This window comes from Podarcis filfolensis (genome assembly GCF_964270895.1).
Source record: "Podarcis filfolensis genome assembly, chromosome: W".
Classification (NCBI taxonomy): Eukaryota; Metazoa; Chordata; class Lepidosauria; order Squamata; family Lacertidae; genus Podarcis; species Podarcis filfolensis.
Genome location: NC_139619.1, coordinates 28,632,393 through 28,647,147, shown reverse-complemented (window position 1 = coordinate 28,647,147; position 14,755 = coordinate 28,632,393). Strand labels below are relative to the sequence as shown.

The 14,755-nt window shown below is 47.8% G+C and overlaps 1 protein-coding gene across 1 annotated transcript in view; it reads right to left on the bottom strand.

Moving 5' to 3' along the window:
• Positions 1-298: 298 nt before the first annotated feature.
• The window catches only part of LOC310753835 (steroidogenic factor 1-like), a gene marked incomplete at both ends in the record, with an annotated part of 61,939 nt that continues 47,482 nt past the window's right edge, over positions 299-14,755 (bottom strand). The window contains 2 exons of the mRNA XM_083595195.1: positions 299-546; positions 14,372-14,519. Coding sequence (XP_083451321.1) covers positions 299-546; positions 14,372-14,519 — 396 coding nt within the window. The remainder of the gene's footprint in view (positions 547-14,371; positions 14,520-14,755) is intronic.

Below are 14,755 nucleotides of genomic sequence, written 5' to 3'. Positions count from 1 at the left end.
GAGAGCGAGAGCCTGGAACTCAGGAGGAATCACACCAAAATGCAGGCAAGGGTTGGGGTTTGCTCCCGCAGCTGCCTGTTGGGGAAACTAGGAGACCTGGAGCTTCTCTATGGCATGTATGAAAGTCAGAACTGGGAGAGGTCGCCTGTGGGGAGGGGATGACAAGACATTCACCCTTCCCTGTCACCCTACACCCCCCAAACCCGGGGCCTGACCTATCTGCCACCACCCTTGCACCTCTGCTGCCGTGAGTCTCTTCCCCAGACGAAGGGGGGACAGAGAGCCTTGCTTTGCGCTCTCAAGTCCGCTTGGCGTCGAGCATTTGAATCAGGAGGCTGTTGCAGGGCACGTCCCCGCTCAGGTGCTTGTGGTACAGGTACTCCTCCACTTGCATGCTCAGGGACCGGACGTCAGCCAGCTGCACCAGAAGCTGGTGGAACTTGTCTGTGGCGTGTGGGTAGTTGCAGAGGGTGTACTCCATCAGGGCTGCGTTGACCTTTTCCTGGGCTTCCTTCACCACACTTGAATTCTCCACGAATTTCACATCTGCAGCAGGGGGGAGGGGGAGGGGAAATAAGGGGGGGTGTGCATTGAATGGGGTAACCTCTCTTGAATGGAGGGACTTCCTCCTGGGCACACAGGCCGCAAAAATGGAAGGTGTCGCTTGCAAAGCTCGCACAAGCCATCGGCTGAAATCTGCAAAACGGCTGAGGTTGATGGAGAGGCTCCCCTGCGAGGAGAGCCTGCAGCGGTCGGGGCTTTTTAGTGTAGAGAAAAGGGGACCAGAGGCGACCTGATGGAAGCATAAACAATTGCATGTGGTGTGGAGAAAGCGGAGTTTCCCCCCTCCCTCTCGCATTAGGCTGGTAAAGGCTATGCAAGATAAATAAACCATATCTGACAAGCGATCTTCTTCTTACTTTCTGATGTTCCCTAAACAAACCTTCACTTCAAAGCCACTCTGTTGTGTTCCTCTCTAAACACCAGCTGGAGGGATTGGGGCTTAATCTGTTTGGCCTTCCCAGGTGAAAATAGGGCTCAGCTGACATGGAAACCATGATCCAAGGTGCCTCAAGGAGCTCAGCCAAAGAACAAGGGGTAGGAGGATGAGAGAGACGGGTGTGAAGGTGCAGTGATAAGCACATCCCTCTTAAGCTGTCGCCCACCTGCCTGAAAATGTGCCTGCTCTAAAGGACTGACAAAACCCGGAACCAGGAGGAAGGGACGTTGGATGAAGATTGGACTTGTTTGTATTTTTTTTTCTCTACCATTAGAACTGTTTTATAAAATTGAAGAACATTAGGAAAATGTTGGAATGAAATTACTTGGCTTTAGCAAAAATGTTTAAAGAATTATGAAAGAATGTTATGGTTATGAGAAGCTGGTAAGGACAAGATTTAAGTTTTAAGCTTTAAGATTTATCTTATTATAGAAAGAGAAGACTAAAACAGATTAGGGTAATGTAATGACAGAATATTATGAAATATGGAAAGGATTTGCTGGGATAATTAACAACTAGGATACAAAGAAAGGGAGGAGGAGGAGGTCTAAGAAAGAAGGTAATGACAGTTGAGGATTTGGAAATAATGAATTTGTTTTTTTAATGTTTTTAATTGTTTGTGATGTATTGTTGTATTTTTCTTCTCTTTTTTTTCTTTTTTTGGTTTGAATTTGCATCTGTTTTTGTCTATATTTTATTTTGTAACATTTTGAAAATTCTAATAAATATCATTTAAAAAAAAATATGAAAATGTGCCTGCTCTATGCACACTGCTCTTGAAAACTCGGCAAAAGCTGCCAATGCAAACTTCCTTCCTTGGGCCTGACTTCATCTGTGGGGCGTGGAGGGGGGGCCACTGGGGGAGGGCAGGGGCCAAGCAACAGCAGTGGGAGGGGGCTTTAGCTCAATGGTGGGCGGCCACCTGTTCCTCCTATTTTTGCCACGCTCACAAGGGGGAGATGAGACAGGGCCTTTTCAAGGCTAACTGGGAAGACACAGCGGGCCCTCTGGGGGTGTCGCCAAAATCTCTCCTCCCTCCCTCTCACTTCCAACACTCAGCCTAGAACCACAGAATTCTGGCCTCACCTCCAAAAGAGCATTGGAGGGGCTTTGAAAAAATGGCAGACGAGGTGGAGCAGCAACAAACCACAAATACTGTAGAAGAGCCCTTGGATCTCATCAAGCTTAGTCTTGATGAACGAATTGATGCAAAAATGAGAAATGACCGAAAACTTCGAGGCAGATTATTTGCTTGTTACCAGCACTTAAATAAGATTTTGGGTGATGTTGAGGAGACTGTGACAACAATAGAAATGGATGAAGAAACCTATGAAGAGATTTATAAATCTACCAAAAGGAATACAGTGGTACCTCGGGTTAGGAAACACAGCCCAGAATAACTAAGGAGATAGTACAAGAATACTTGGCTAGTCTAGATGTATTCAAGTCTCCAGGGCCAGATGAACTGCATCCAAGAGTATTAAAAGAACTGGCAGATGTGATTTCAGAACCACTGGCAGTCATCTTTGAGAATTCCTGGAGAACAGGCGAAGTCCCGGCAGACTGGAGGAGGGCAAATGTTGTCCCTATTTTCAAAAAGGGGAAAAGAGAGGACCCAAATAATTACCGCCCAGTCAGTCTGACATCAATACCAGGGAAGATTCTGGAGCAGATCATTAAGCAAACAGTCTGTGAGCACCTAGAAAGGAATGCTGTGATCACCAATAGTCAGCATGGATTTCTGAAAAATAAGTCATGTCAGACGAACCTGATCTCGTTTTTTGACAGAATTACAAGCCTGGTAGATGAAGGGAACGCAGTGGATGTAGCCTACCTTGATTTCAGCAAGGCATTTGACAAGGTGCCCCATGATATTCTTGTAAAGAAGCTGGTAAAATGCGGTCTTGACTATGCTACCACTCAGTGGAATTGTAACTGGCTGACTGACCGAACCCAAAGGGTGCTCATCAATTTTATCCTCTTCATCCTGGAGAAGAGTGACTAGTGGGGTGCCACAGGGTTCTGTCTTGGGCCCGGTCTTATTCAACATCTTTATCAACGACTTGGATGATGGACTCAAGGGCATCCTGATCAAATTTGCAGATGACACCAAACTGGGAGGGGTGGCTAACACCCCAGAGGACAGGATCACACTTCAAAACGACCTTGACAGATTAGAGAACTGGGCCAAAACAAACAAGATGAATTTTAACAGGGAGAAATGTAAAGTATTGCACCTGGGCAAAAAAAATGAGAGGCACAAATACAAGATGGGTGACACCTGGCTTGAGAGCAGTACATGTGAAAAGGATCTAGGAGTCTTGGTTGACCACAAACTTGACATGAGCCAACAGTGTGACGCGGCAGCTAAAAAAGCCAATGCAATTCTGGGCTGCATCAATAGGAGTATAGCATCTAGATCAAGGGAAGTAATAGTGCCACTGTATTCTGCTCTGGTCAGACCTCACCTGGAGTACTGTGTCCAGTTCTGGGCACCACAGTTCAAGAAGGACACTGACAAACTGGAACGTGTCCAGAGGAGGGCAACCAAAATGGTCAAAGGCCTGGAAACGATGCCTTATGAGGAACGGCTAAGGGAGCTGGGCATGTTTAGCCTGGAGAAGAGGAGGTTAAGGGGTGATATGATAGCCATGTTCAAATATATAAAAGGATGTCACATAGAGGAGGGAGAAAGGTTGTTTTCTGCTGCTCCAGAGAAGCGGACACGGAGCAATGGATCCAAACTACAAGAAAGAAGATTCCACCTAAACATTAGGAAGAACTTCCTGACAGTAAGAGCTGTTCGACAGTGGAATTTGCTGCCAAGGAGTGTGGTGGAGTCTCCTTCTTTGGAGGTCTTTAAGCAGAGGCTTGACAACCATATGTCAGGAGTGCTCTGATGGTGTTTCCTGCTTGGCAGGGGGTTGGACTCGATGGCCCTTGTGGTCTCTTCCAACTCTATGATTCTATGATTCTATGATTCTATGATTCTAAGTACTTAATTCGTTCCGGAGGTCCGCTCTTAACCTGAAACTGTTCTTAACCTGAAGCACCACTTTAGCTAATGGGGCCTCCTGCTGTCGCCGCGCCGCCAGAGCACGATTTCTGTTCTCATCCTGAAGCAAAGTTCTTAACCAGAGGTACTATTTCTGGGTTAGCGGAGTCTGTAACCTGAAGCGTATGTAACCCGAGGTACCACTGTATTCCGATGCTGTTTGTCCGAGGAGATGGAGTTGTACTTGTAGCTCCTCCACTGTGGGTTGGCTGAAACCATGAAGAAAATGGTCATTGTTTCAAAAATGTTGGACCTCTGGACACTGTCATCTGATACCCTTAAACATTAAGATTCTGCCCTTAATTCTGAAAGACCATCCAAACCTGATTTGTTGTGAAGGTGTAAGATCATTTGGCATATAAGTTGATATAAGGGTCTCCCCCCGAAATAGCTTAAGTGCAGGTGTCTTTATGTGTCAGATCAGTGGATATAACCATTTTAGTTGCTCTTGTGGCCGCTGATCTTTTTAAAGAAATAAATCTGTTTGGGGTTTTTTTGTATGTATGTGTCTATAAGCACTTTTCCCATTAAGGGGGGGGGCATTGTGTGGGATGTGAAACACAAAAGCAGTCAAGTACAACATTCCTAGAGTGAACATGTTTACACATGGGGAGGAATGTTTGTTCAGCCAGCAGGTAAACTTCCTGTTTCCTTCTGGGCTGGGACAGACTTCCTTTGCATGTGACTAGAGGTGGGTGTGGCCTCACCTGAGCAGGTAATGACAAAAGCACAGGGCAGGGCAGCCATCTCTCTCTCTCTCTTTCACCACATGCATCGAAGAAGCAACATCTGCTTAGCCAAAGATGCCCTCTTGGCTTCCAGACAAGAGGTGACAAAGGGACTGTCTTCTTATGAGATAGTTTCCAGGTATATGTTACTTTTCTAAGCTAAGTCTGCCTTCTGGAATCCTATTGTGAACAGAATGATATGTGAGTAAACTCTCTTTATACTTTTATAGAAGACTGTGTCGTGTCTTATCTTTTATGAGGGAATAAGGGGAAAATACCAGAACAGTTATTATAGAGGTTTTAGCGAGCCTGAGCAAATGCATCCGCTGCAAGTTTAAAAGGGAGAATGTTACTCTGCTAAATTGTGAACTTGTTAACACATGTTGGAAAGGCTATTATCAGACAATATATTCTCTCCTGCATCCCTGAACAATCCCACACATTAGAAAAGGTTCAGAAAAGGGCCATCAGAATGACCAAGGGGAGGATGGAGCAATGGATGGAGGCTGCAGCACTGGGGACTTTTTGATTTGGAGAAAAGGTGAGTAAGAGGCAGCGTGGCAGAAGTGTATAAAATGTTGGAAGGCACAGAGGAAAGAGAAAGTTTTTCTCCCTCTCTCAAAATAAGAGAACTCCAATGAAGCTGGAGTTTGCTGGCACTGAAGGACAGCAGCACTCCAGAGCCTCAGGCAAAACACATTCCAAGCACTGCATGGAGATGCCACTCACTGAACCTGGGATTGAACCTGGGACCTCCTGCAGGTGAAGCAGGTGCTCTCCTGCAAAACTACAGCATTTCCCTTAAAAACAACAGTGAGATTTCAGTCCTCAGGGTTCTGAAGAAAGGGCTGGTTTAAATAGGGATGGAGGAAGCTGCTTCACTCACCCACCTAGATCAGTACTGTCTATTTCAGATCTGAAATTGTATCACAATGCAGTTTGTCTCGCCTGGATTTGGGAATAGCTAACGTTAAAAAACACCGACTTGCTGGATCTAGAAGGATTCAATAACAGATACGGCTGGCATGCCCATCTGGGATATGAGAAGGTCCACAAAGGGTTTTTGAACTACATGATCAGGAAATTGCTTTACATGGTGTGGGCCAAATATAAGGACTTACTAGAACCAAAAACGCCATGGTGGCTGTCCCCGGCAGAAGCGTTCTCAGTTTAAAAAAACAGCATGAGAGAAGTAATTGGGCAACTTATAAAGACTTATTGGAAGAAAAAGAAAATAAGCTAAAATTAAAGAAATTTGAAGCAATTCGGACACATTTGATTGATTGGTTGCAGTATTTTCAGTTAAATGAAACATTCCAAAAGGACAAACAGAAAGGCTTTTCCACAGAAATTTCAAGATTTCCACGTACCTACGGGACCGCCTCTCCTGGTATGCACCATGGAGGACCTTAAGGTCCACAAATGACAACATTTTGGAGGTCCCAAGTCGCAAGGTGGTTAGATTGGTCTCAACTAGGGCCAGGGCCTTTTCAGTACTGGCCCCGACTTGGTGGAATGCTCTGTCACAAGAAACTAGGGCCCTGCGGGACTTGACATCTTTCCGTAGGGTCTGCAAGACAGAGTTGTTTTGCCTGGCCTTTGGTTTGGTCTCAGTCTGACCCTTACGTTTCCCTCCCCTTACGGTTTTGATCTATGGGCTACTTTGAAAATGAGGCTGCATTTTAAATTGCATTTTAACCTGCATTTTAAATTGGTCGGTCCCCCCCATTATGTTTTTATTGTAATTTTACTGGTGTTAGCTGCCCTGAGCCCGGCTCTGGCCAGGGAGGGTGGGGTACAAATAATTTTTAATTTTTTTTATTATTACTGTTTAATAAACACACACACACAAACACTCTCTAACATGTACAGGTGCCTCCTTGACTGGGAGGTCAGGGAGGAAGAAGTAAAATCTGTCATTGTACAATGGGCCAGAGATTTTGGGCACAACATCCAGATGGAATCATGGGAGAGGTTGTGGAAGGAGGACCTAAAATTCACAGTGTGCTATGATTTGAAAGAGAATTTCATGAAGATGCTCTACAGATGGTACTTAACACCTGTAAAACTGGCCAAAATGTATAAATCTAGATCAAACATCTGTTGGAGATGCAAGGAGGCGGAAGGCACCATGATCCACGTGTGGTGGAATGACAAAAAAATCAGGGAATTTTGGGAAACAATCTACAATGAACTTAAAAAATTGTTTAAATGTTCCTTCCCAAAGAGGCCCGAAGCCTTCTTGCTAGACATAATGAGCAATGAAATCCCTAAACAGGTAAGGAAAATCTTTATGTATGCGGTAACAGCAGCTAGGATTCTAATTGCTAATGTATGGAAAGGAGATTCTATTCCCTCAAAATTAGACTGGCAAAATAAAATGCTAGAATATGCAGAACTAGCAAGATTCTGAGACCATACAGATCAAGTATTTAATAAAGAGTGGAATATCTACAGAGAATATTTAAACAAACATTGTAATAACATAAATTCTTTGGCAGGCCTGGATTGATTTCTGCATGAATTAAGAAATCATTACAGAATTAAAATAACAGAAGAATTTAGGAGAGAAAAAGTTAAATGCGTAGCGTAATGAAATTTAGGAACCACAGTGGGGGGACCGGAAGTTACGTTAGAATTAGCGATGGATGAACTTAATCTTTTCTTTTTCGGTATGTACGTATGGTGTAGGGAGTATTAATTACTGGATTGCCCTTTGTGGCTTGATGCATCTTGTTTTGTTTTGTATTTGTTTTGTAATGTTATGTTTTTAAAATTAATAAAGCATGGGGGGGATTCTTAAAAAAAGGATCAGTACTGTCTACACGTACTGGCAGCCATGGCTCTCCATGGCAGGAGATATTTAGCCCCCTCCCAGGCCTACCTACCTGGAGATGCTGCTGAGGATTGAACCCAGGACCTCCTGCACGCAAAGCGGAAGCTCTTCCACTGAGCTATTGCCCTCCCCCGGGAGCCTTTTTGCAAATCTGCTTTTCCTCGAGATCCCTTCCTAGAACCTTCTCTGGAGAAGTGGCTGTTAGAATTCCTGATCTATGATTGCAGTCATGGGATTGTTTATCACATGACGGTATATGTTTTGACTCCACAGAGTGGGAAGTGACAGCAGCAGGATGTTTGTGTCACTGTGTTCCATGAAGTGGGACTATTGTCCTTTGTTCTTTTTCTCTTTGCTGTCTGATGCTAGAGAGGGAGGGAGCCATGTTGCAGTGCTCCGTGTGTGTTTATACTGTATGTAAATAAAGTACAGTGGTACCTCGGGTTACATACACTTCAGGTTGCATACTCCGCTAACCCAGAAATAGTACCTCGGGTTAAGAACTTTGCTTCAGGATGAGAACAGAAATCGTGCTCTGGCAGCGTGGCGGCAGCAGGAGGCCCCATTAGCTAAAGTGGTGCTTCAGGTTAAGAACAGTTCCAGGTTAAGAACGGACCTCCAGAACAAATTAAGTACTTAACCCGAGGTACCACTGTAGATTAGCCAAAATGCTGAGTTGCTGAGGTCTGTTACGCAATGCTGCGAAGACTCTGCGGATCCCTAAGTGTGCCGATGTCGGTTGGCATCGGTCGCTGTGATGTTCGGGCTGAAGAAAGCTTATGAAGCTCCCGAACAAAAGACCAGGAGGGGGAGAACATGCCAGTCAGGCATGTGTCTCTGCCAGGGTCCTACTCGAGTGTAGGCTGAACTCCTGACAGTGGCAAGCTCTCATTTTGTAGACTCTCAAGGCATCCAGCAGCAATGTTGGAGATGGGGGCACCATGAGTGGCAGCCCTCCTTCAGGGCCCAGATTCGCTGTCAAAAGGCCCTCAAGTGTCCGCCAATGTCTCAAGAGACATCTCCTTCCCCCAGGGGTCTTGCAGACAACTGTGGACAGCCTGGCTTCAGTGGCACCTCACCCTAAGGCTTGCACACAGTTCCCAGGGGATACAACCGAGCCTAACCACCTGTAACTGAAAACAACAGCAACATATTGCTTCCTCCTGCATCCCACCTGGGTAGAATTTTAGGCTGCAGGGTCCTTGGGGCAGGGACCTGCCCTTGCGTCCTCTGTAAAGCAGTTCTGGAAGGCCTGGTGCCCCCCAAACATTGCTGGACACACTGCTCCCATAGTCCCTGACCAGGCTGGCCACGGCTGATGGCAGTTAGAGGACTGCATGGCTCCCATCCCTATAAAAACACTCAGGTCATGCTTCTCTCAGCCGTGCCAAGTTCTGGATCCAGCCCAACTAAAGGCCAACAAGGCCTTCCCAAAAGGTTGTAGTCCAACGACATCTGGGGACCCACAGGTGGAGAACCAGCTGGAAAGAGCAGGAGGGGAGAGGGCACTCTCTGGCGCTTGGGCCCTGCTTGTGGGTTTCCCATAATGGGCATCTCACTGGCCACTGCGAGAACAGAACGCAGGGCGGGGAGGGCCACTGGTCCCATCCTGCCTCAGGGCTCTTTTGACATTCCCCTGACCTGGGCCTTGTGCTTAGCAGTTGAAGTGCTGACTGCCCCCTTTCATTTCTGAGTCACTGCTGGGATAATCAGGCACACAATTATGGAATCTCTTCATCTGCATAACATTACAGTCATACCTCTTGTTACATTCAGTTCAGGTTACGTTCTTTCAGGATACGTACCGCAGCGACCAGGAAGTAACTGAATGGGTTACTTCCGCGTTTTGCCGCTTGCGCATGCGCAGACACTCAAAATGACGTCACACGCATACGCAGACGTGGCGACCTGCGCACGCGCAGACACAGGTTGTATTCTGCTCAGGTTGTGAAGGGGGCTCCGGAACTGTATTGTGATTTTCATTTTCAGGAGAAAGAGGGGGGGGACATGCAGTCCTCACACTCACACACCCTAGAAGTTACGCTGCTAAAGCCTTCTCTTCCCTACCATCCCCCCCCCACACACACACTTTGAGGTGGCACAAAAATAGAGGGTTCGTCTTGATCAACTCACCTGGTTTGGAGAAGAAACCCTATTCACGATTTAATTGAATATTTGAATAATCTTTTCATTCCTGTAAGGCATAAAGAATGTTGTCCAAATAACATTGACGCACTCCACTGAGAGAGAGCGGCCGCAAAGACTCCGTCCTGTGACAAAAGCCGCCTCACACACAGGCAGAGCTGCCGGGACCATTTCTATGCCCTTAAGAGTTCTTTGCATTCAGTGCCGCTTTTGTCTGCTGGAGGCGTCAGATAAATTGCAATCGCTTAAGGGAATGCAGGCGCACAAAAGCCGCTCTTGCTCCATGTTAAATAGTGGGGAAGATGGATGAAGGACACAGCTCTGTTAGATTCTCAGCTCTTTATTACAGCAGTTAGAACTGCTCCTGGAGTCAGACTGACTGCAGCCTAGCTGGCTGCTTTATATAATACTAAGTAACTTGTAACAGTAACAACTCCCAACTAGCTAACCAGTCAGTGAGCGACAGTTCTCAGTCCTTCATTTGCATGCTGGTGGCCCTGAGTGAGAACTGCAGCTGATCTTAATACAGTCATACCTTGGGTTACAGACACTTTAGGTTGTGTTTTTTGGGGTTGCAGGCGACCGAAACCTGGAAGCACCGGAATGGGTTACTTCCGGCTTTCGGCAGTCGCCCATGAATCGCAATCCGTGCGTGCGCAGACGTGCCGCTGCGGGTTGCGGACGTGCCTCCCGCACGGATCACGTTCGCAACCCGAGCGTCCACTGTACATAACACTTCGCATCCCCTCGAGTGGCTGGCTGGAGAATGGAAGTCAGGCTGGCACATGTGGAGGGGGGGTGTTGATCCATTAAGCTTCTATTAAGCCCTTCTGGAGAACAAAGCTAACCTGTGCCGCCCCTCATAAATATTGCTGTTCAGAGGAGCCCTAATTTTAATTAAACCTCTTTTACCTGCTCATGAGAAAAATCTATTTAGACTCAAATGGCGCCCTTTCCTCCCCCTCTCGCACGCCTGTGTTTGTGTGTGTGTGTGCGCGTGCGCGCGCACACACACACACACACAGATGCCAAGTGCAGCTTGTGAGCTGGAGGGAGAAAGAGAGAGAGAGAAGACATTCTTTTCTTCAGGGCAAATACAGCCGGCATATAAAATGTGCCGAAAACCCACAGGAGAAGAGAGTGCACTGGCACTCAGGTCCTGCCTATGGGCTGCCCATTGGGGCATCTTTGAGACCAGGGTTCTGGACTCGATGGGCCCCCTTTGGCCTGACCCAAGTGCAGAGCTTGTCTTATATGCTCTGAAGAAGATAGTTTGACCCAGAATTCTTCCGGCAGGAGGAAAGGAAGCCCTTCTTCACACAGTGCATGATTAAACTATGGAACGCTCTCCCCTAGGAGGCAGTGATGGCCACCAACTTAGATGACTTTAGAAGAGGATTTGACAGATTCGTGGAGGAGGAGGAGAGGGCTATCAGTACGTTTCCGAGCACAATTCAAAGTGCTGGTGTTGACCTTTAAAGCCCTAAACGGCCTCGGCCCAGTATACCTGAAGGAGCGTCTCCACCCCCATCGTTCTGCCCGGATGCTGAGGTCCAGCGCCGAGGGCCTTCTGGCGGTTCCCTCATTGCGAGAAGCAAAGCTACAGGGAACCAGGCAGAGGGCCTTCTCGGTAGTGGCGCCTGCCCTGTGGAACGCCCTCCCATCGGATGTCAAAGCGATAAATAACTACCTGACATTCAGAAGACATCTTAAGGCAGCCCTGTTCAGGGAAGTTTTTAATCTGTGATATTTTAGTGTATTTTTGGTTTTCTATGGAAGCCGCCCAGAGTGGCTGGGGAAACCCAGCCAGATGGGCGGGGTACAAATAATAAATTATTATTATTATTACTATCAAAGGCTAGTACAAAAGCTACTACAAAGGTTATTTCCTGCTTGGACTACTGCAATGCGCTCTATGTGGGGCTACCTTTGAAAGTGACCCAGAAACTACAACTAATCCAGAATGCAGCAGCCAGACTGGAGACTGGGAGTGACCGCCGAGACCACATAACACCAGTCCTGAAAGACCTAGATTGGCTCCCAGTACGTTTCCGAGCACAATTGAAAGTGTTGGTGCTGACCTTGAAAGCCCTAAACGGCCTCGGTTCAGGATATCTGAAGTAGCGTCTCCACCCCCATCGTTCTGCCCGGACACTGAGGTCCAGCGCCGAGGGCCTTCTGGCGGTTCCCTCACTGTGAGAAGCCAAGTTACAGGGAACCAGGCAGAGGGCCTTCTCGGTAGTGGCACCCACCCTGTGGGACGCCCTCCCACCAGGTGTCAAAGAGAACAACAACTACCAGACTTTTAGAAGACATCTGAAGGCAGCCCTGTTTAGGGAAGCTTTTAATGTTTGATGCATTACTGTATTTTAATATTTTGTTGGAAGCCGCCCAGAGTGGCTGGGGAAGCCCAGCCAGATGGGCGGGGTATAAATAATAAATGATGATGATGATGATTAGTCACAATGGTTATGCTCCGCTTCCACTGCCTTTGCTCAGTTCCCGAGCTTGAAACCTTGCTCTCTTTGGGAATGGGGACGGCTGCAGTTCCTGTTGCTTTGCACCATGTGGCTAAGGGACAAGGCAGGGAATTGGTGGTATTTAGAAGCTTTTGAGTGTGCTAAATCTGAAGCAGCCAAACCTGCAACGTTCTTTTGTCTGTTTATGGAGCTCATGCTTTGAGTTCAAGATCAAGGAGCTAGAAGAGCTGTGTGTGTCTATACCAGTTCTTAATTTCCATTATTGCTCAAGTTGCAACCTTTAGCTAGCGGTTCTGACTTCCATACCCTAGTCTCTTGACCACTACAGGAAGCGTCCCTAGAGGGATGCCGTACAGAATGTACCATGAAGCCGTTTCACAGCTGTGCCACTCTGCAGCTGGGTCATAACTGGCTGATGGGAGACAGGTCCATAGCTAGGGGGTAGTGAGGTGGCCCCCCGCCAGGGGTGCAGGTGATGGGGGGCCCCTCAAAATTGGCTAAAAATATGTCCATAAATATAAATATTGATTATTGCCTCATAAGAATAGAGAGTGAATTGAATTGGGGGGGGGAGAGAGGTGGAAAGAAGAGCTAATTTGTCCATGGCTAGGGGGCACAATCTGGACTGTTCTGCCAGGGGCGCAAGATCACCTAGCTATAGCTCTGGCAGGAGGGAAGAGTGTTCATGTGCTCAAGCCCTGCTTGTGGGTTTTCCACAGGGGCACCTGGCTGGCCAATGTGGGAACAGGAGGCTGGACTAGGTGGGCCACTGGCCTCATCCAGCCTCACGGCTCGATTTATGCAAAATAAAGAGGCTTGATTTGCATTCAGGTTGCACAATTCAGGTACAGAATCCTGGGCAGGTTTTAGGCATGAAATGGGCAAACACAGCATTTGCCAAAAGGAGGAAACTTTTCTGAACCTTTTTTCTCAAAGGAGCCTGGACAACAGTTTTGGCAAACGTCAGGAAGGATACTGCTGCTGGTGTCATTTTCCTCAGAGAACTGCAGCGCTGAGCACTTCCACAGAACAGGCAGAAGCTCTGCATTTCAGTTGCTGGGTTCAGTTGCCAAATGGCATTCTACGGGTAGAGGCTGGGATAAAACCGCAAGCCTGAGACCCCAAAGAGCAGCAGCTGCTGCCAGTCAGTGTAGGCAACGCTGGGCCGGACTGACCAAGATCCTGAGACTTCAGCACTAACAAAGCAGCTTCCCAGTGCAGAAAAGGTCACTGCTTGACCCCTGCCGCCCCAGGGCTGGTGTGCAACCTTGCAGGCCTAGCAGATGCAGCCAATACCACCCTCAACCACTGCTGGTGCAACTATTTGTAGGAGAGGTTGTGGGGGGCGAGGTGTCGCTCATACCCACACAGACGGCCCTGCTCCACTGCCATGCGCAGGAGGGGAGGAGGCAAGGCTGCCTGAACTGGTGCAAATCAACTTCTGAGCAGAAAGAAGGGGTCTTTGGGGGCGGGGATCAGAAGCAGGTACCAGACAAGCCAAACCTGGCTCCTCTGCAGACTGCACTCCCACATTTCCCTGCATATATTGTGTCAAGGTCAGATGTTGTGCACAGTTCCTCTGGGCAATAGGCAGGGCTGGAATCTCCTGCAATCTCCAGTGTGGCTGACCACATCCGAGGCTGTCCTTGAATTCCTCTGGACACAAACACAGATGAACAGGAACTGCCCCTCACCCCCTCAGCTCTCAACAACATGCTCAAGGAGACCACCAACATCCATGTTTTGGAAAGGCCTGTCCAGCAATGTTCCAGATTACCAGCTGCTGGAAGCCGCAAGGGGGGGGGGGCGCTCATTGCTTATGTCCTGCTTGCCTGGGAGGCTGGTTAGCCACTATGAGAACAAGAGGCTGGAATAGATGGACCTGGTCCAGCAGCCAGGCTCTTATCACGTGCTTCTGGCAGTAGGGAGAAGGCAAAGACAATGGGGGCTCTGCTTCCAGCCCCACCCGCCAAGCAGATGAACCTATAAGCAAAGCAAGTCTCCTCCAAACACCTCATGTGGTTGAGATCTCAGGGTGGGGGGGCTGAAGCACAAAGCTCTCCATGGCAGCCCCTGTTTGCTCTTCCCAGGTGTCTCGCTGCCCCATCCACACCCCTTGGCACTTACCAAGGCTGAAGAGGATGAGGAACTTCAAGCAGACAAACTCCTGCCTGTCCACCTGGAGAGAATGGAAGTGAAGCACCAGTTCCTGCACTCTCAGCACCAAGTTGTTCAGGATGGATCCCGCCTGCATGGCAACGGTCGACATGTCCACCTGGAAGAAAGGGGAGATGGGCAGGGCTCAGGACCCCCAAGAAGTACCATCTTGTCAGGGGAACAAGGAGGTTCAAGAGCTGGGTGGTGGGGGACAACCTCCATCAGAAAGACTTTTGAGCAATCAGCTGTTAAGGCTTTAAAGCAGTTAATGGACTCAGTTGTTGCCTAAATTACAATAAATATGGTTATATCTGGGTGCTGGCTTTACACAGAAGGATAAGCAATAACGACCAA